Source organism: Hylobates moloch, unplaced genomic scaffold (genome assembly GCF_009828535.3).
Source record: "Hylobates moloch isolate HMO894 unplaced genomic scaffold, HMol_V3 SCAFFOLD_14, whole genome shotgun sequence".
In the NCBI taxonomy this organism is placed as follows: domain Eukaryota; kingdom Metazoa; phylum Chordata; class Mammalia; order Primates; family Hylobatidae; genus Hylobates; species Hylobates moloch.
The window spans coordinates 87,421,209-87,440,653 of NW_026652289.1; the positions used below are offsets into that span (position 1 = coordinate 87,421,209).

The following is a 19,445-nucleotide window of genomic DNA, read 5'->3' on the forward strand; positions in this document are numbered from 1 at the left end:
AAGAGGCACACAGACCTGAGCCCATACAGCACTGTCCCATCAGGGTGAAGGCGGATCATGCGGTTTTTCACTGTCACTCCATGCACAAATGACTTTTTGTCATTTAAGAAATATGTGTCGGGCACCCATAGCTGGTCAGCCACTCGATTGTCAAGCGTGAGGTTGAGAGGGATCCCAGAATAGGCGAGCCTTTTATCTCTCCAATATTGTTGAAAATACATGGTTAAGGTATAATCCTGGGGGGAAAAGAAAAGAAAGAAAGTTAGTTTGTACTCGGCCACAGGTGTACTTCCTCCACGACCAGCCAAATTCAAGTTGCAATCTACGCTCTGCAGTGAATAACCAGGAGAAATAGATGCCATTTTTATGCAGGATGGGAAGCAATGGCTGCTTTCTTGTGAATGCAAATACCAGCTTTAATAGGTACATGAATCTGTGTGTGTCACATATAGATGTCCTCTGTTTTACTTAGGTTAAGAAGCAGACTAGACAAACTGGCATTTAACAGATAACAGCATAGAAATAAAGGGGAAAAAGTCATCGTAAAATCAGGTTGCTGGCGGGGAACTAGATTGTTCCCATGGATGTTCTCTCTCCCACCAGGCAGACAGGTGCTTTAACCACCTACGACAGATGAGCTCTATCTACAAACTCTCTCTCTCTGCAATTTGAGCCCCTTTCCTCTGGTTCTGCCCTCCATGAGGGCTATAAATACAAACCTTCCATAAACATCCTCTGGAGACACAAGGGCCTGTGGGAGGTCTCCATACCCTACCTATTGTATTTCCTTTTTCCTCCAGCTTGCCGTGGCCATTTCTACATTAAGTGGACCATAAAATCACCCAGAGATGATGACATATTCACCTGGGGAAAACGGGAACCTGAGGTCAAAGCAGGATGTGGGAGGTGGGAGACAGACAGGGCCATGGTGTTGTCCACAGGCTTGCCCACAAAATTACCAAATATCTACGTGATGGTTCTGCTTTTGTTTTGCCAAAGCAGTTAGTTCAGTGAGAACAAAGTGGAAAAAAAGACAAATCAGAGGCTAGACATGGGAGGAACAAAAGAAATTCTCTTTTTGTTGGGGGCAATCACTATTCAGTTCTAGAATGACCAAGTCTAAAAATCTGGTGATATTCACAGGACATTTCGCACCCTTCTGTGGAAGGATACAAGCTGAAAAAATCAAAGGTTAGGAGGTAAACTCTCCAACCACGGAGGGGAAAAAAATCGCTGCCATTCTGCACAAGCAGCTTTCTGAGTTCACACACTTTAAGATCATGTCTGCAAACATCCTCACTTGTGGACAGCGAGAGATGGAGAGCAAAGCGGTTGAAGAATCCAGCCTCAACACGGCCTCCTGACAACCCCTCCAGTATTCTTTTTGCTTCTCGCAGGGCAATTCAGTGTTGCTAACCTGATGGCTGTTTATTGCTGCTCTCTATAGTGTTGGAATATAGAGGCTTAGGGACTGATAGAGGGACACTGATTTGTCTTCAGGTGCTTGCCACAAGAAGGGGAAACAAAACCAGCTTGTACTGTATCACTGTAAACAAAATACGTTTTTAAGCTTTGAGTCCCATAAAAATTAAGAGTAGAAGGAAAGGCAAGGAAGTCCAAATGGGCTGGACAGTCTTTAGAGAGGCCTTGTCTTCAACTTAAAGGAGAGGCAGCGTTTAAGCAGATGAAAAGAAGCAGGCATTTTTTTTTTCCCCAGACACTTTTGTGGGCACAGCTCTGTGCCTAGTAATAACCTATGGGGGCCCTCACCACCACCACCAATTACAGATTCTCACAGAGCAGGTGGCACTAAAGATAAGCCTCGGCTAGGTAGACAGCAGGTACGGCACATCAAAAAACACATGGGGTGTTGCTTTTAAGGGCCTGATGGAAAAGCCTGTGGAGTGCAGTTTTGCTGGAATGCTGGGTTTATGGGGAAAAGAGAGCAGAGCAATGGGTCAGGCTAGACCCCAGGGCAGTGACCACAAGGTGGAAACTAGAATACCACCTTCGCAGCCAATGAAAGCCACTGATAGTTTCCATGGAGCAGAGAGCCATGACCAAGAGTATTAACCTTGTCTTTTATTTCTGTATTCTGATGCTTTGTTCTGGGACCCTGTGGACCTTGGAGGGAGGGCCCCTTCCAGGACTGGCTAATTCCTAGAGATGGCAAGCAACTCTCCTAGGACTGTACATTTCACATGCAAACCAACCAATCCAGAACCCACACCCCAACCATCTCTTTTGTTTGTTTGTTTTTACAGTCCAGGTCTTTTATATTTTATACCTATTATGCCATAAATTCATAGGGCATAGATTTCAGCGGCTTAGACTCCAACCACCTCTTTTACTCAGCTTGCACATTCTGGGGTCCCTATCACCCACCTAAACTGCCCCAGGTTCAGGTACTGGACAACTAAAGACAGCCCCTGTGCCCCATGGGCCTGAAATTATTTAAACCAGCCAATTCTGAGCCTGCACACCTCGTGTCACCCATTCCTTCCCAGCAACCACAATAAAGGCATTTCCCCTCCCTCTGCTGCCGGACCCACCCCGGCACTCCCTGAGCAGCCCCCATGGCATGGTGTGGCTCCCTGCTGCTCCGGAACTGGGAGGAACACACTCTCCTCTCAATGGCAGTTGTCTCCTGATCTGTCGGTCTTGCCTGACCTAAATAACAATAAAACCTCCGGTTTAAAACACAAAGCCGCCTGTGAGGAAAACTAGCGTAGCAATGGTGAGTTCGAGGGGTAGATGGGATGGCGTGCAGAGGCCTCCGAGGAGTGGACAGTGCTGAGTAGTGGGTAAAGCAAAGGCCTGAAAGGTTCTCGGTCACTGGGCTGATGCAGAACATCAGGATGAGAATGCACCTTCACAGGGCATATTCCGCCCCTTCATCACCATTACCTTTCGCTGGTGTGGGTGGCGCGCTGGAACTGAGGCGTGCAAAGCTGTGGTTTCACGACAAAAGGAGGATGTGGTAGCAGTGGCGACCACAGAGTTTCTCTACTATCACCCTCCATGTTACATTCCTGTTGAAATAGAAGTTTCACTTGTTTCTTTACTCCTAACCCCGCAGGCTTACGCCTGAGTCGCGATGTCTAGCGCCCTTCTCAGAGTCCCTCTGGATAGGCTTGCACATGGCTTGCCACGAGAAGGGAGAGAACTTGTCAGTCAGCCCTGGGAGCCCGGCTGTCACTCACAACCTGACAGCTCGGGCTCCGCATCTTATTTTGGACTGTGTCACTCTCTGCACCACCGACAGCACCTCTCAGTTTGGGTCTTGGGTGTTTGCTTAGGTGACTAGAGTGGACTAGGAGGTAAGGGCTTAGGTAACAGCAACAGGGAAAAAATAGTATGTAAATCCAAACCTGCTGCATGTGATCAGCCACGTATGGCAAGGACTGTCACATCAGTGGGGGCACAAATCAGTGTCCTCCTTCTTTTCTGGGATACTTACTAGCTGGCAACAAAGGGAAGGGGATGGTGGAAAGGTCCAAGCCTTCCTCCACTCTCGTGCAGCTGGGAGTAGCAAATGCAGGGTTTTCATGTTATAGGAGCCATGGTGCCGCCCCTTGTGACGTGCAGTGGTGAGCACTGAGCCAGGAACAGCGGGCAGCCGCTTGTGTGCATGATCCTTCAGCAAACTCCAGGCCCCGTGCTACCTAGTACCTCATTTAACTATGAGGCAGGTATTATAATTATTATCCTATATCGACGAAGTAACAAAAATTGAAGAGCTGAAGTAACTCGCTCCTCATCCGCTCCCTCCACTCCCTCAAACACAAGTAACCCGGGATAGTGGAACTTGAAGTTCGGGCCACTTCCTTTCAGGACCTGGCTCTCAATGTGGAAGCTCCAAGGGATGGGAGCTAAACAGTTTCTCACAATAAAGTGGAGTGAGCTTGGCAGGGTGGGGCTTTGAAAGGCTGTCTCTGAGCATGGAGAGTCAGGTCATGCGGGGGTTCTTCAGGGCAGTAATCAGAACTCTGGCACCACCAATTCCTCCTTCCACGCCCAACCCATCGCCAAACATTTAGCACAGCTGCTATAGAAAGATGCTTTGTAAAAGTATCGTTTTCTTCAATGCATCCCATACATCCCAGGGAAGTTAACCAATTTTTACATTTGCAATGATGTGGCATGAACCAAAGAGAAGAGCACAGTCACAAAGAGATGGAATTTGCATGGGATGGAGAGTCTGTCAGAGTTTTGAATTCCAAGCCTGTCTGCAGAAACAGAAGATACTTTGAGACTTTAAAATCTCCAAGGATTAAAGGAATATTGGCTGTGGGGAGCAGAGGGGACACTGGATTCCTCACAGAACATGAAATGGAAATTAAGCCTTTGTTCTTTAACCTTAATGCTCAAGGTGGACTCAGGTGATGTCTGGGTACGAAAACAAGAAATGACGGGAAGGGTGGGGCTTCTCAAAGAACAGCCAAGCTGGCCGGCCACTCAGGGGCAGGGTGGACCCCTGTTGCTATGGTTCCTGCTGGCTGACAAGGAGTTGGGGAGGTAGCAGTGGACACCAAATGAGACAGACAGTTGATATCGTTTACAGAAGCAGCCCGCGTCCTCCACCAATTGAGTTGCTAACGTTCCCTCTTTTGCCAGACCCCCAGGCTGCACAAGAAACTATCTGCATCATTAGATACAGGCATGCCTTACTTTACTGTGCTTCACAGATACTGCATTTTTAACAAATTGAAGGTTGGTGGCAACCCAACGTTGAGCATGTAAGTCGATCAACACTGTTTTTCCAACAGCATATGCTCACTTCATGTCTCTGGGTCATATTTTGGTAATTTTCACAAGATTTCAATCTCAGTATTTCATTATTTTTATATTGGTTATGGTGACCTATAATCAGTGATATTTGATATTACTATTATCGCTCTGGGGCACCAGGAATAGCACCCATATAAGATGGCAAACTTATCGTACAAATGTTGTGTGTCCTCTGACTGATCTACCAACTGATCCTTAACCCTTATGTCTCCCTCTCCTTGGGCCTCCCTATTCTCTGAGACACAACAATATCAAAATTAGGCCAGTTAGTAACTCTAAGGGTTCAAGTGAAAGGAAGAGTCACCCATCTCTCATGGTAAATGAAAAACAGAAATGATTAAGCTTAGAGAGGGAGGCAGGTCAAATGACTGATGTGCAAAAGATTTTTATAGGCCTAAAGTTAGGCCTTTTCTACCAGTTAGCCCAATTGTGAATGCAAAGAAAAAGTTTTAGTAGGAAATTAAAAGTGCTACTCTGGGGAATGATAAGATTAAGTCCAACAGCCTTACTGCTGATATGGATAGAATATCAAACCAGCCGTAACATTCCCTTAAGTCAAAGTTTAATCTAGAGTAAAATCCTAACTCTCTTCAATTCTGTGAAGGCTGAAAGAGGTAGGGCAGCTGCAGAAGTTAGAAGATAGGAGAGATTGGTTCATGAGGTTTAAGCAATGAAGCCATTTCCGTAACATAAAAGTGCAAGGTGAAGCAGCAAGTGTTGATGGAGAAGCTGCAGCAAGTTATCCAGAAGATCCCGCTAAGATCACTGATGAAGGTGGTTACACTAAACAACAGGTTTTCAGTGTAGACTTTGGAAGAAGTCTTTTCTAATGGAAGAAGAGGCCATATAGGACTTTCATAGCAAGAGAGGAGAAGTCAATGTCTGGCTTCAGAGCTTCAAAGGACAGGCTGACTCTCTTGTTAGGGGCTAATCGCAGCTGCTGACTTTAAGTTGAAGCCAATGCTCACTGACCATTTTGAAAATCCCAGGGCCCTTAAGAATTCTGCTAATCTACTCCGCCTATGCTCAAAAAGTGCAACAATAAAACCTGGGTGTCAACACGTGTTTACAAAACTGAATATTTTTAACCCACAGTTGAGACCTTCTGCTCAGAAAAAACATTCAAAATGTTACTGCTCATGTTCAATGCACCTGGTCACTCGAGAGCTCTAATGGATATGTACAAAGAGATGAATGTTGTTTTCATGTCTGCTAACACAACATCCATTCTGCAGCCCATAGATCAAGGAGAAACTGACTTTCAAGTTTTATTATTTAAGAAATACATTTCACAAGGCTGTAGCTGCCATAGACAGTGATTCTTTGATGGATCTGGGCAAAGTAAACTGAAAACGTTCTGGAAAGGACTCACCGTTCTAGATGTCAGTAAGAACATTCATGATTTATAGGAGGAGGTCAAAATATCAACACCAAGAGGAGTTTGGAAGATGTGGATTCCAGCCCTCATGGATGACTTTGAGGGGTTCAAGTCATTGCAGATGTGGTGGGAACAGCAACAGAACTAGAAGTGAAACTTGAAGATTTCCCTGAATTTCTGGAATCTCATGATTAAACTTGAATGAATGAGGAGTTGCTTCCTATGGATGAGCAAACAGTGGTTTCTTGAGATGGAATCTACTCCTGGTGAGCATGTTGTGAACATTGTTGTAATGACAACAAAGGATTTAGAAGATTACATAAACTTAGTTGATAATGCAGTGGCAGGGTTTGTGAGGACTGACTTCAATTTTGAAAGAAGTTCTACTCTGGGTAAAATGCTATCAAACAGCATCCAATGCTACAGAGAAATCTTTCATGAAAGGAATAGTCAAAGTAATAAATTTCATTGTTGTCTTAAACTCCCACAGCTTTCAGCAACCACCACCCTGATCAGTCAGCAGCCATCAACAGAGTGAGGCAAGACCCTCCACCAGCAAAAAGATCATGACTCACTGAAGGCTCCGATGATTGTTAGCACTTTTAGCAATACAGTATTTTTCATTAAGGTATGTATATTTTATAGACATAATGTTATTGGACAGTTAATAGACTACAATATAGTGTAAACATAACTTTTATATATCTTGGGAAGCCAAAATATGTGTGACTCACTTCGTGATATTTGCTTTACAGCAATGGTCTGGAACCGAACCTGCAGCATCTCTGAGGGTGTGCCTGTATTTACTTAGTTATTCAGCAAATGTTTATTGAGTGCTTACCGCCTGCTAGGCAACTTGGGGGAGGCGAAGATGAACCTGAGGCACTATGAGCCCTAAGGGGCTGCCCATGTGGCAGAGACAATAATTGCAGGTTCCAAGAATTCAAAAGCAATCTAGGTTAAGTGCTATACTAAACACGAAGGGATATGGCAATCAGAAAAATTAGCCACTTCTGGGAAGGATGACTAGAGGTGAATTCTTGGAAAAACGACCACCTGATCTAAACCTAGAAGTAAAAGATTCAGCTAGGTGAAGGGCAGGGCGGCTGCCCCTAGAGGGCCAGTCTTGGGTATGGACATCTGGACGAAGCAGCTCCTGTTATCAACTGACTCTACACAGCTATTTTCGCAAAAACAAACAAACAAACAAACAAACAAAAAAAACAGTGCCACAAGGCGAAGCAGAGGAGATGGCTCCACAGGGTGGACCTCACATTCTACCTAGGTTGGTGACCCTCCCAGGGTAGCTAAGGGAGTCCTAGAGAGACGAAAGCGGGCCAGCAGAGGCCTGAAATGGCAGTCCTCAAACAGAGGCTCTCAGGCCTTGGAAATCAGAGCTGGGAGGTGTGGGGGAGTCAGGTGCAAGAGCGCCTCTACTCCTTGTGACTGCCGAGAGCCCACGTCCCCGACTTTTACCTCTTCTGTCTGGTAGGTGGCCCACATGCGGACACGAGGGAGTCTCCCGGTATCCCCGTGCTGAGGTCCCAAAGACTCCGAGAGCCTCCGCCACGCTAACCGGAAGTTGTGACTGTCGCTTCCTCTCCATCTCCGCTCTTTACAGGAGAGGCTGAAACTCGGGGAGGCGCAGGGGTGGAGTGTGGGGAGAAGCAGCTCCTGGGAGACGCAGGGCTTTGAGAAGCAGAGGCAATCAGGGGCGGGGCCTGGGGAAGAGGGCAGCGCGGAAGCGTGGCCCCGGGCGGGAGGAGGCGTGGTCTGCGGCTCGAGGGGCGTGGCCCGTAGCGGAAAAGGCGTGGCCCAGCTCAGGAGCCTGGTGGGCGAGCTCCTCCCTGTGCGCGGCGCTGGGCGGCGTGGGGAACCTCGCCCTGGGCGGGTGGGCCTGATTAGATTAGCATACACCGGGAAGAGACAGGCTGCCGCCTGGCACTGGCTCTTGGCTATGGCACAACCAGCCTTATCAGCATATCTAGACCGAATGTGTTGGCAGGAGGAGGAGGGGGTATTGGTGGAGAGGTCAGAGCTTGCGAAAATAGCAGCTTCCAGTGGGGCTGCGGAGACACAGCCCCGTGTCCAGGGGATACAGAAGCGTCCTCGTCCTCGGCTGTGGGTGAGCCCCACAGACCGAAGGTGGTAACAACTCCGCTTCTCACATCACCAAACTCTTCAGCCCTGGTGCAGCTTCTAAGTTCACCTAGCCCCTTCTGGTTATAATTAGATGTAACCTGACTTTAGAAAACTACACTCTTAGTGGGAGTTGAGATGTATAGCCATTCAAGCATGTATAAAATATCCCTCCTGTAAATTAATTGACACACTGAATATGTGCTCACCAATACTGACTCAAACTTATTTTGTTAACAGGTGTCTCCACAGCCCTGGGCACCCTGAGAACGTTTGGCTTCTGGTTAAGGTGCAGTGCCAATCCTGAGATGGGGCAGGCCCTGGATGGGTACAGTACTTAGAAGGCTCTAGGTAAAGGCAATGAGAGGTCCTGGCGCCCAGCAACCCTCCACGACCTCTGCCACCCCATTTACTCAGCAGTTCAACCCCAAACCCTCACCAGGGAAGGCCGCTGGGGAAGCCCTTGTGGAGCAATTATCCTTGGACTCCTGCATTCCTCGGCCAGGCTCCCGGAGGTGAGGCTGTTTCCTCTGGGTGGGCAGGAGCCCTGGGCCCCTGCTCTACCCAGTCCCTCTGTACCTGAAACAGCTGTCCATAGAAGGGAAAGCTGCCAGCACCTCTGGTTATACCGTGACAGGTTCCTGTGGACATTGCAGCCCTGGGATATGGGATTTAATGGAGAGTGCTCAGGCAGTGAGAAGGGAAACACAAGAGAATTCTCCAGTCCACTGGGAACTGGAACTCTCTGGAGTATGCTGTATAATGTGAGTTGTTTTGCTGAATTATAGTGGTTTGAACTATTGTAGTTTATCAAAATCATTAGATAAGATGTCTTCAATCAATACCTTTCTTTCTCTTATAAAAGCCTTCTGAAGAACTTAGAATAAGCATGAAGAAATATTCGAGTAAGAGCTGCATTCAAAACAAAGGGTCTTTCTTAAAAACAGAAACTTTCTTTAAAAAAAAGGGTCTTGCTTAAAAGCTTTGCAAACAAAATCACTTGAATTAAAAAGTCATTTATTCATCTTGGCTTATTTTGGGGATCATAAAGCCCTTTGATAATCTAATGAAATCGGGGCCCCTCTCCACAGAAAATACAATCTCTCTCAGTATTGGGGTGTGTATCAATCAGTTAGCACAAAACCCTGAAGTTCATGGGATGCGTGTTTTACAAGCTCAAATTGCTTTCAATACTAGTGGGTGGAGTTCCACAAATTAGTAAGTCATTTGTTTAGGATGTCTGCAGTGTTTTCCTATAGAAAAAAAATAGGACAAAAAGGGTTGTTAGGTTTCACTCCAGATTATCAAACAATTTCATGCAAAGGTAAGAAGCCACGGTTCCTGGTGAGACACGAGGACTAGCCCAGGCTCCCTGTTTTGGAGCCACAGTGCCGCGGGGAGGTGAGGAAAGTATTGCTGGACCTAGAAGCTGTAGAGGAAGCCCTGAGTGCCGGGAGCAGGCATTCTGGAATATGAGCCACCCACGAGTGAAGTATTTATACATAGTGACTGTCCTTTCAAAATCTCCGGAGTATATACAAGCAGCAGCAACAACAAAACAAAATGAAACCTCAGCTCATCTTTAGGTGTATAATTCAGGCAGCTCAGATGAATTGCAGTAAGACATATAAACAACAAAGTTTCTGCCTGCTTTTGCAAATCTCTTGGCATTTATGACATTAAAATGACAAGAATACACATTTGAAAGTGGAAATATTGCTCATTATTCTGCAATTAAGTAATTGACTACATTCCTTAGCACAGGAAATGAAGAAAAAATTTACTATCCCTGAGAAAGAAATGCAATTTCTAAACCAAATTTAAATATTTAACTGCAGCTGTGAAAACCACAGGACACCTGCATTTGCATCTGGTTCAGCAAGTTTATGATACAAAACCTTGCAGGTAAGTTGTTCTCAGGTCAGGGAAGATGGAAAATTGTTTCGAGAAGCTTACATAAGCCCTAGGTGGTGGTGACTTCCTTTGCAGTCATTCCTACAAGGAAGGTTAGGCTGAGGGAATCAGCACTTTTATTAACAAAATTTATTTAGGAAATTCCAATCTATTCCATTTAATGATCAAAAACTGAATATCTAACATTACAACCAACTCTCCTCCCACAACAGACTTTGATGGTATCTAGCTTTCCATTTGTTGACTCTATTTGATGTTTAATAATAAAACAGCTTCCTTCTCTGCCTCCCTCCATCTTGCTTTAAGCATTGATTATCTACCAAAGGCCAAGAACCATACTTAGTGTTAGGGATCCAGAGATAAGGAAGACAGAATTGGTACCTTTAAAAAGCTCACAATCTAGTGGGGAGAAAGAAAAATGGATCCAAGTACAATTAGAGTGATTAGGAGAAGCAGCTTTGGAAGCAAACGTGCCCAAGTATCAAGTTGGCCTCCTACTGGTCGAGCAAGTGACAGGCGACCTCACTGTCTTATGCCTGTCACTGGATCTGTGAAGACTGCCTGCCACGCATTCTGAAGTCCTTAGCATGGGGAGGACATGGTGTGCTGAGTTAAGTGTACAACAATGCAAAAGAAGTATATATGTAAGCGTCCTCTCACTCAGCCTAGGGCTGGCAGGAGGCTTTTCAGCCTTTATACCTGCCAAAAGGCAGAGTGTGCATTTATTCATCCACCTAAATGCTAAATGTAGTCAGAAGATGAAGTAGTCACCTCTGTATGAAATCTGAAAGGGCTGGTGAAAAGAGATATGTCTCCCAGGCCCCTAAAGCCATCTGAAAAGCTGGCATAGGATAGGAATTATTTTGAAAATGTTTTTCTTTATAAGTCTAAAAAGATGCTTTTCTGGAGTCAAGTAAGTTTGAAAAGCAAAATGATTGCACTGACCTACATTCAGAGGACAAATAAATTGTATTGTGAGAAGAAATCTGGAGAATTCAACCTAAGCCAGTGAGAACCAGGGAAATGTAAGAGAGATGCCCTTCACTAAATAAACTCTTCATGCAGGTGCTTGTTTGCCGATGGTGTTGAGTGTGCTGGAGCAAAATGTGTCAGACTCACTGGGTGACACCCTTGCCATGTTCCTTACTTGGGAAAGTTATCATTCTGAGCCTCAGCAACCTCTTGTGTAAAAATGAAACTAAAAATGTTCCTTTTGCAAAAGTGCTGTAGCCATTAATTGATGTAACAATGCTTAACACAGTGCTGGATTCATAACAGGCATTTGGAAAATTCTACTTTCTCTTGTCTCAAGAGCAGGGCCAGTCACCCCTGAAAGAAGAACCTCCAGAACCGAATGAAAAAGGACCCTCTTTATTAGCTGCCCCCAGCCCCACTGTTCTACAGCAAGTGCACACCAAACCACAAAGGAAAATGTGCTGTGTTTTCCTGAGATGCAGGTGAAGAAATCTCAGCCCAATGGTGTAGAATTCCCAAAATTATCTGCAGCAGTCTTCGCCCTTTGCTCTCAAATCCCAACTTTCATCGTCTACTCAATATCCAAATGTAATACAAGCTTGTTTCCTGAAATGTATCAGGTCACTGGCTTTTTTTCATAAAACATTTTTTCTGCTGTGAATTACTTTGAAATTACAAATTAAAATTAAACACAAATTTGTAAAAGAGCTACAGTGCTAATCAAAATGAAACCACTACCAGCCATCCTACTGCAGCTGACCCTGACAGCCACCCTTCCAGTGCTCCAGGGCTCACCTCCCATCCACTCTCTCTTCCCTGTACCTTTAGAAAACCCCATCCTATAGTCAAGTGTAATGCCCAACCTTTTTACTGTTTTTAGACTCTCCCTTTTCCTTTAATCACCTAGCCTTGTTTCCACCTGAATTGACTCTCCCTTAGCTAAGACAGCCAGACAGACTCCATTGGCAGCCCCTTCCTCAAGGACTTAACTTGTGCAAGCTGACTCCCAGCACATCCGAGAATGCAATTAACTGATAAGATACTGTGGCGAGCAATATCCGCAGTTCCCAGGAATTCGTCTGATTGATAACACCCAAAGCCCCACGTCTATCACCTTGTAATAGTCTTAAAGCCCCTGCACCTGGAACTGTTTACGTTCCTGTAACTATTTATCCTTTTAACTTTTTTGCCTACTTTATTTCTGTAAAATTGTTTTAACTAGAACCCCCTCCCCTTTCTAAACCAAAGTATAAAAGAAAATCTAGCCCCTTCTTCGGGGCCGAGAGAACTTTGAGCGTTAGCCATCTCTTGGCCGCCGGCTAAATAAACGGACTCTTAATTCATCTCAAAGTGTGGAGTTTTCTCTAACTTGCACAGGTACAACAAAGTGACTCCTCCACATGAGGAACATTCTCAATAAGCATTCTCTCTGCAGCCTCCTTTAGTTGTAAGTTGGTGACCTACAGTAGCCTTTTTTTGGGGAGGTTGCTTCTTCTCCCAAACTGGGCGCCAAAGAGCTAAAGGAGAGGGGCACCCCCGTTTCCCACTCCTGATCAGCCTCTGGGTCTTTGTTCTTCCACTGCTGTCTCTGGCCCATTCTACTTTCCTGGGATTTGGATGTATTGATCCCACTGCCTTCTGAACCTTTCCATCCAGATGCCCCACATGCAACCCAAGATCATGATGTTCAAAATTAACTCACTGTCTTCCTGCCTCAAATGTGTTCACCCACCCACCCACTCATGCAACCCAACCCAAACCAGAAGCAATATACCAGCCTCTTTCATTCTCACCCTAACCCCCAACAATCATTCAGCCACTATGTTCTGTTGATACTATTTCCTAAAAATCTTTCATCTCTAGAATGGGATCATGAGGTCAGCTGCAGTGCTGAGGGCTGGAGTGTTTCCACTGGTGTCGCCATGGCAACGGATTAGCAGATGAGTGCCTAGACTCACAAATTGCATCCCAGAAGCATGCTTACCCATGGTGTCTTGAGTATGGAGGTCAAATACCAGACCTCAGACATGTTATGGGTTAAACAGAATAATATAGGGAATGACGAGATGCCTCACACTCTGTATGGGGGCAGATGTTCCAACTCAACACAATATTATATGAATGAACTTCTGGAATGTGCTGGTAAACTGCAGAGTCATTGCATACTCTCCCTTATTTAAAACAGGTATTTATCTGAACAATACTCACTAAATACTTGTGTATACATGTTTGTGTGTGTATGTATATATACACACGTATATACACACATGTATTTATAAAGAGAAAAAACTTTAAAAATTATATATATATCTAAATATTAGATAATCTCTAAAGATTAGATAACTTTCCCAAGTAAGAGATATATTTATCTCTAAATATATATATATATACATTTAGAGAGGAAGAGAGAGAGACTTTATATGTTGAAACATATGTGTACTAATCAAAGCTATAGTTTTATTTTCCGGCAACTATCTTTAATTAAGAGAATTCCAAAAGGGAATGCACTGACTCCCAATGATATCATTCTTCCAAAGATGCTCTGAGAACTGGCTGTGAAAAACATCCATATTGCTTGACAAGGCACCCTCAATCTCCATATTTCAAAGGTACTCTAACTGGGTGAACATTACCCCTGCAGACTGGCGAGTGATTCATCCCCATTCTGACCGTGCGACGTGTATCGGGCTGGATGATCCATGCCTCTGTGCTCTTCCCCTGCTTAAACATAGCTCCTGCAGATGACCATAGGTTAAGTAAGCATTCTATGTTCTTAAATAGTGATGGTCCTCTCTTGGGTGGCATGATTTATAGTTTGTGTTATTAGATTTGCTAAACTGAGTATCACTTAAAATTCCTTCTCTGAATCCCTTCAAGAGGGCAGACAAGGCAAAAAAAAAAAAAAGCTTAAACAGAAAGAAGGACGTTTATTTATCAGGAGGAATGATTTCTGAAATTTGGCACAAGTGAATGCCAGAACCGTAACAGTCAACCTTTCTTAATGGGTTTTTTACTCCCTTTCATGTACAGAATGAGTATTTCTGTCTTAAGACCGCTCCCATACCCTTACACTGCGAAAATTCAATTGCCCTTTGATTTCATATATATGCATCTAGATCAGGATTTGTCAATGGATTTCCTCACCTCAAAGACAAATCATGTGGATTAGTGATGCCACACATTTTAGAGTTCTTTCAATGTCTGAGATGTGCTATTTTTAGAGAGCAAGTCTATTCATTTCTGAGATCATGCCTATTTCTAGTTTCTGTGCAGAACTTATTAGATTATTGCTGTTAGATAAATCACAATATCAACAGTACTGCACTTGATATAGCTGAGAAATATTAGTTTGATAGTTGTATTTTCTGAATTGCTATTAATTGGAGAAATATTTGGATGGACGTCTCTGCAAGGCATTGCAAAAAGCAGCCCTTTCCTCTGGAATACTGTAATCAAAGCCCAGGTAGCCAGAAAGGAACTACAATGCAGGTTTCATACATCCAGTCAAGCACAGTGCCGAAGGAGGGAAAACACAAGTGTTAACCTTTAGATTGGAGAATAAGAGCACCTTATTTCTACTTTTTGAACAAAGGACCTTGTACTTTCATTTTGCATTAGGCCCCTCAAATTACGTAGCTGGCCCTGCTTGTGAGCAGTAAACTAACCTTGTCCTTTGTCTCTGACAATTGAGATCCATGTCTTCCTCCAGCATCCATGGCACCAACTTGCTAGCTTGTAATTAGGGCAAAACAGACTCACCACCATTCTGGACGCACGCTCTTCTGCCTTTCCTCCGACCTAAATGGCTCATCTTCTTTGCTACTCCCTCCAATTCTGCCTCTTCTTTTTAATGCTAGAGGGCCCCAGGGCTCCTCTTTTTAGGCCACCATCCACCCACTCTTTCCACCAGACCTTGGTCTCTTCTCTATCTGCACTTCCTCCCTTAAGTGATTGCCTCTAGCTGCATGGCTGATCCTGATCATTCCATCTATATGCTTAGAATTCCTAAATGTTGTCTCCAACCAAATTTTTAAATCAAACTCCAGAATCAACTCAACACATTCAAATGGAATTATTGATCTTACTCTCAAAACCAATCCACTTGTGGTCTTCCCAGTTCACACAACGGCATTCTCTCCTAGCAGTTACTCAAGCCAACATTTCTGGAGTCATTTTTCACTCATCTCTTCTCTCACATTCTTCATCAATCTGTCTGAAATTCTGTTGACCCCATGTTAAACACAGACACAGGTTCCACCATACCTTATCAGCACTGTTGCTACCACCCTTGTCAAACACACCATCTCTCCCCATTCCTAGTCTAGGGGTGTCCTAACTGGGTCCTTGAACTCTTCTCTCCCTCGGTCTTGTTCTCATTGGAGCAACCAGAATGATTAATGAACAATTGAAGTCAGATCATTTGCTCTCCTGTTCAAAACCCTACAGTGGCTCCCTGCCTAAGTAAAGCCTAAGTCAACATGCTCTGGCCCACTTAGCCTCTCTCTGACCTCACCTCTCATAATTGTCACCTTTGCTAGCTTAGTTCTGGCAACAACAACCCTCTATGTTGCTCCTCAAACAATCCGGGCATCCTTCCACTTTGCATTCGCTGTTTCTTCTGCCTTGAACTCTCTTTCCCCTAACAACCTTCTCCTGACTTCCTTACCTTAGTCAAGTCTGCTTAGATTCACCCTCCTGACAGTGGCAACCTGCACCCTCTACACACTCCCATCCTCTTAATCCTAATCATACTCTAGATGATAGGTTTATTTATTGCACTTATTTATTATGTCTCTTTCCTTTTCCCCCCTGCTAGAACATCAGCTGCATGAGTGCAGGAAATTCTGTCTCTTTGGTTCACAGATGTATCTGCAGCATCTAGGATGGTGCTGAGCACAAATTAGGCATTGCATAAAAATCTACTGAACAAGTGTGGAGAAGTTTTGTATAAACTGGTTGTTGGTATGTCCCTTCAGAAAAGATCTGTATGTTTTTTCAGAGGTGTTCCAGATTGGTTGATAGCCTTGGATTACTTCCAGTGAAAATTTCTCTGCAGCTTAAAGTTAAACCCCAAATCCAGATTAGTACAGGCATGGGATACAAATTCTTAGGGCAGACATTGTCTTGGCCACCTGAAGCATTAGCGAGACAGACACATTTCCTTGTTTGATAGTTGGCGACCATTTTTCTAGAACACCCTTTTACTGTGTACCCCTTTGATTGCACCAGCTCTATGAGGATTCCATTTCAGCCCTCTGCTTGAAGGATTTGCCTCCTCCCTAGCCTCCTGTTTCTGCCTAGCCACTGACACCAAGCCACTTGTTTACCAAGGGCAAAAGACCTCAGGCTTTCCATCCTCCAAGTGCAGCTTACAATGCTTTCACTCTTAGCTGGGGCTTCCTATTATTTTCTTATGAATTAAGTAATATACTTAAATATTGTGCATTATAATTTATCTGCCATTTCTAGTGGCTTTATATGGAGAGTTCTTTAGAATTGGTAGTCAATCATATTTCTGGACACTGAAGTCCCCATCCCTCATCAGCCCACCAGGGTTCTGAACCTGGTCCAAGCCTGGTCAGAGCAAGGTCACACAATGACCCCCAAAGGGCACTCTTTTGTCCTCATCCTACTCAATATCTAGGCAGACGCAGCAGGGCTGAGAGCTTGTTCTCTTTATGCCTGTCTGCCCAGTCTCTGTGATACCCGCTCCTCTTGCCTTTTTATTTCACTGGCTGGCTGCTCTGCTCAGGGCTCCTGAGATAGACGGCACCTCTGTTCTAGGTTTAAAGGTTAGATTACTTCAGTTGAGCCCTGCTCCTTCCATCCTCTCTTCCAAGGTGATCTCAATCATTCCTAAGATGTTTGACAAAAACCATAGCTGATGACACACATTTCTGGCTGAAGGCCGGAGACCCCTCTGAGTGCCAATCCCTTATCCAGCTGCTCTTCTGACACCTCTATTTTGTAGTCCTTTGTCATCTTTATTCCTTCTCTTTCCTTGTTTCCTAATCCAGTTCCAAGACCCACCCCAGTTGCCTTGAGTCAGAATCCCAGGAGGTAAAGCCCAAGGCTTGTATTTTTTTAAAAGCTCCAGTTGGAATTCTTATTTTTGCATGTAATCAGTCTTTATGACATTAATACATATTCTGGTCACTATTTTGATTTAAACCTTTCAACTTCACTCAAATCAGAAAATTCTATTTCCTAAAATCAACAGTCTATATTTAGAAACATGCACATGTGTGCTGAGCCACTGGCAGAGGAACAGCCCCCACCACGCTCCGCCGGGAACTAGAAAAGTCTGTTCCGGTGAGGTGCAAGAACACAGTCTTCCACTCGCTTCTGGGATTCTAGTGGATGTCAATATGGTCTTGCTGCAAACAGTTTCAAGGGGGTCTCCAAAAAGCCATCAATGCCATTTCAACACCTGACATGACAGCAAGAAGACACAGGTCATGGCTCTTGCATCACCGGTTTTCAGATGGTTCTCACTGCAGCACAGGTGTCTGAGGATGGCCTCAGCATGAGGACCTGCCTTAGTCCAGGGCCTGATGCTATAATAATCATGGCCATCAACCCAATGCCCATTGTTAATTCCAAAATGACTGGGTGTTTCAGTAAAATTAAGAACAGAAATGAATACTTCAGAATACAGTAGACCCCCTGTATCTGTGAATTCTCATCTGTGGAGTCAAACCAAGCTCGGATGGAAAATATTTGAAAACCAAAAATAAAGGATGGTTATGTCTGTACCAAACATGCATATTTTTTCTTGTAATTATTCCCTAAACAATACAGTATCACAACTATTTACATGGCATTTACATTTTATTAGGAATTATGAGAATAGAGATGATTTAATGCATACAAGAGAATATGTGTAGGATATATGCAAACACTACATCATTTTATATCAACGACTTGAGCATCTGTGGGTTTTAGTATGCTTAAGGGCTCCTGGAACCAATCCTTCAAGGATATGGAGGGAAAACTACATATCCAGTACATGTTAACTTTGTTTTGCTGGTTACTATCATTTTGTAAAGGATACTTCCGTATCCTACAGTGTATTCACATAGTGTATTCATATAGAAAACCGTTGCTCTTGCGAAATTCAGACATGCCGGTACATTCAATTTCTTCAAGCTGTTGGGTAATGATTGTGTTTGTTTTAATTCCTCTAATATCTGCCCCTGGTAAATGTAAACAGATGTTTCTAATTATTCCCCTTCAGTGATGATGCACACATATCAGGCAGGCAGATGGAAGATTTAGGTTTCACAAAGAGAAGGTGAAATGTCTATGATGCCAACAAGAGTCGTGAATGGATGATTTTCATTGTAAAAATCGCCATATTTTGGTTTGAAAGTTGGTAAATAAACAAGAACTATTAAATTACTCAAAACAGAGAGCATTGTTTTAATAAAGCAAGGCACACCCTCAGCTGCAAGCTGTAGTCCTGTTAAACTTTAGCAAAACATCTCACACTATTCATATTTAAATGAGCTCAAGGGAGTTATGACAGAGGTATAGACCAGCCAAGCCAACTTGAGGCCACTAAATGCAAACTTTCCTGTAGCATCCAGATGGTGATTTAAAGTAGCAAAAGGTTGGCCGGGCGCGGTAGGCTCACGCCTGTAATCCCCGCACTTTGGGAGGCCAAGGCAGGCGGATCATGATGTCAGGAGTTCAAGACCATCCTGGCTAACAGGGTGAAACCCCGTCTATACTAAAAATACAAAAAATTAGCCAGGCGTGGTGGCGGGCGCCTATAGTCCCACCTACTCGGGAGGCTGAGGCAGGAGAATGGCGTGAACCCGGGAGGTGGAGCTTTCAGTGAGCCAAGATCACGCCACTGCACTCCAGCCTGGGCGACAGAGCGAGACTCCGTCTCAAAAAAAAAAAAAAAAAAAAAGTAGCAAAAGGTCTCTATTCACCATAGCACTGGTTAAAGCATCAACTATCAAGTTAATTGTACATTTTCCTGATTTTGTGAGTAAAGTTGGATATTAAAATATAGGTTTTCCATATGTGAGAGTTGCCTCAAGTTGGATAGCAGCTAGTCGATTTTTAGTGTGAGAACAATAATTCAAAGTGTACTTTATGTTTCTCATTCCTTTGCAGGCACTGGCACTGCGGAGATGATTATACAGCTTAGAGATACACTGTCCAAACCTCCCATGAGTTTGGAATTGTGCATGCCAGATTCAGTTGCAACATAACCAGAGATGTCAATTCATTAGCT

At 44.2% G+C, this 19,445-nt stretch overlaps 1 protein-coding gene across 2 annotated transcripts in view; it reads right to left on the minus strand.

Moving 5' to 3' along the window:
* GABRB3 (gamma-aminobutyric acid type A receptor subunit beta3) overlaps positions 1-19,445 on the minus strand; it is a 227,441-nt gene that overhangs the window by 73,141 nt on the left and 134,855 nt on the right. For both annotated transcript variants that reach the window (XM_058427930.1, XM_032175705.2), the window contains exon 4: positions 16-236. In XM_058427930.1, coding sequence (XP_058283913.1) covers positions 16-236 — 221 coding nt within the window. The remainder of the gene's footprint in view (positions 1-15; positions 237-19,445) is intronic.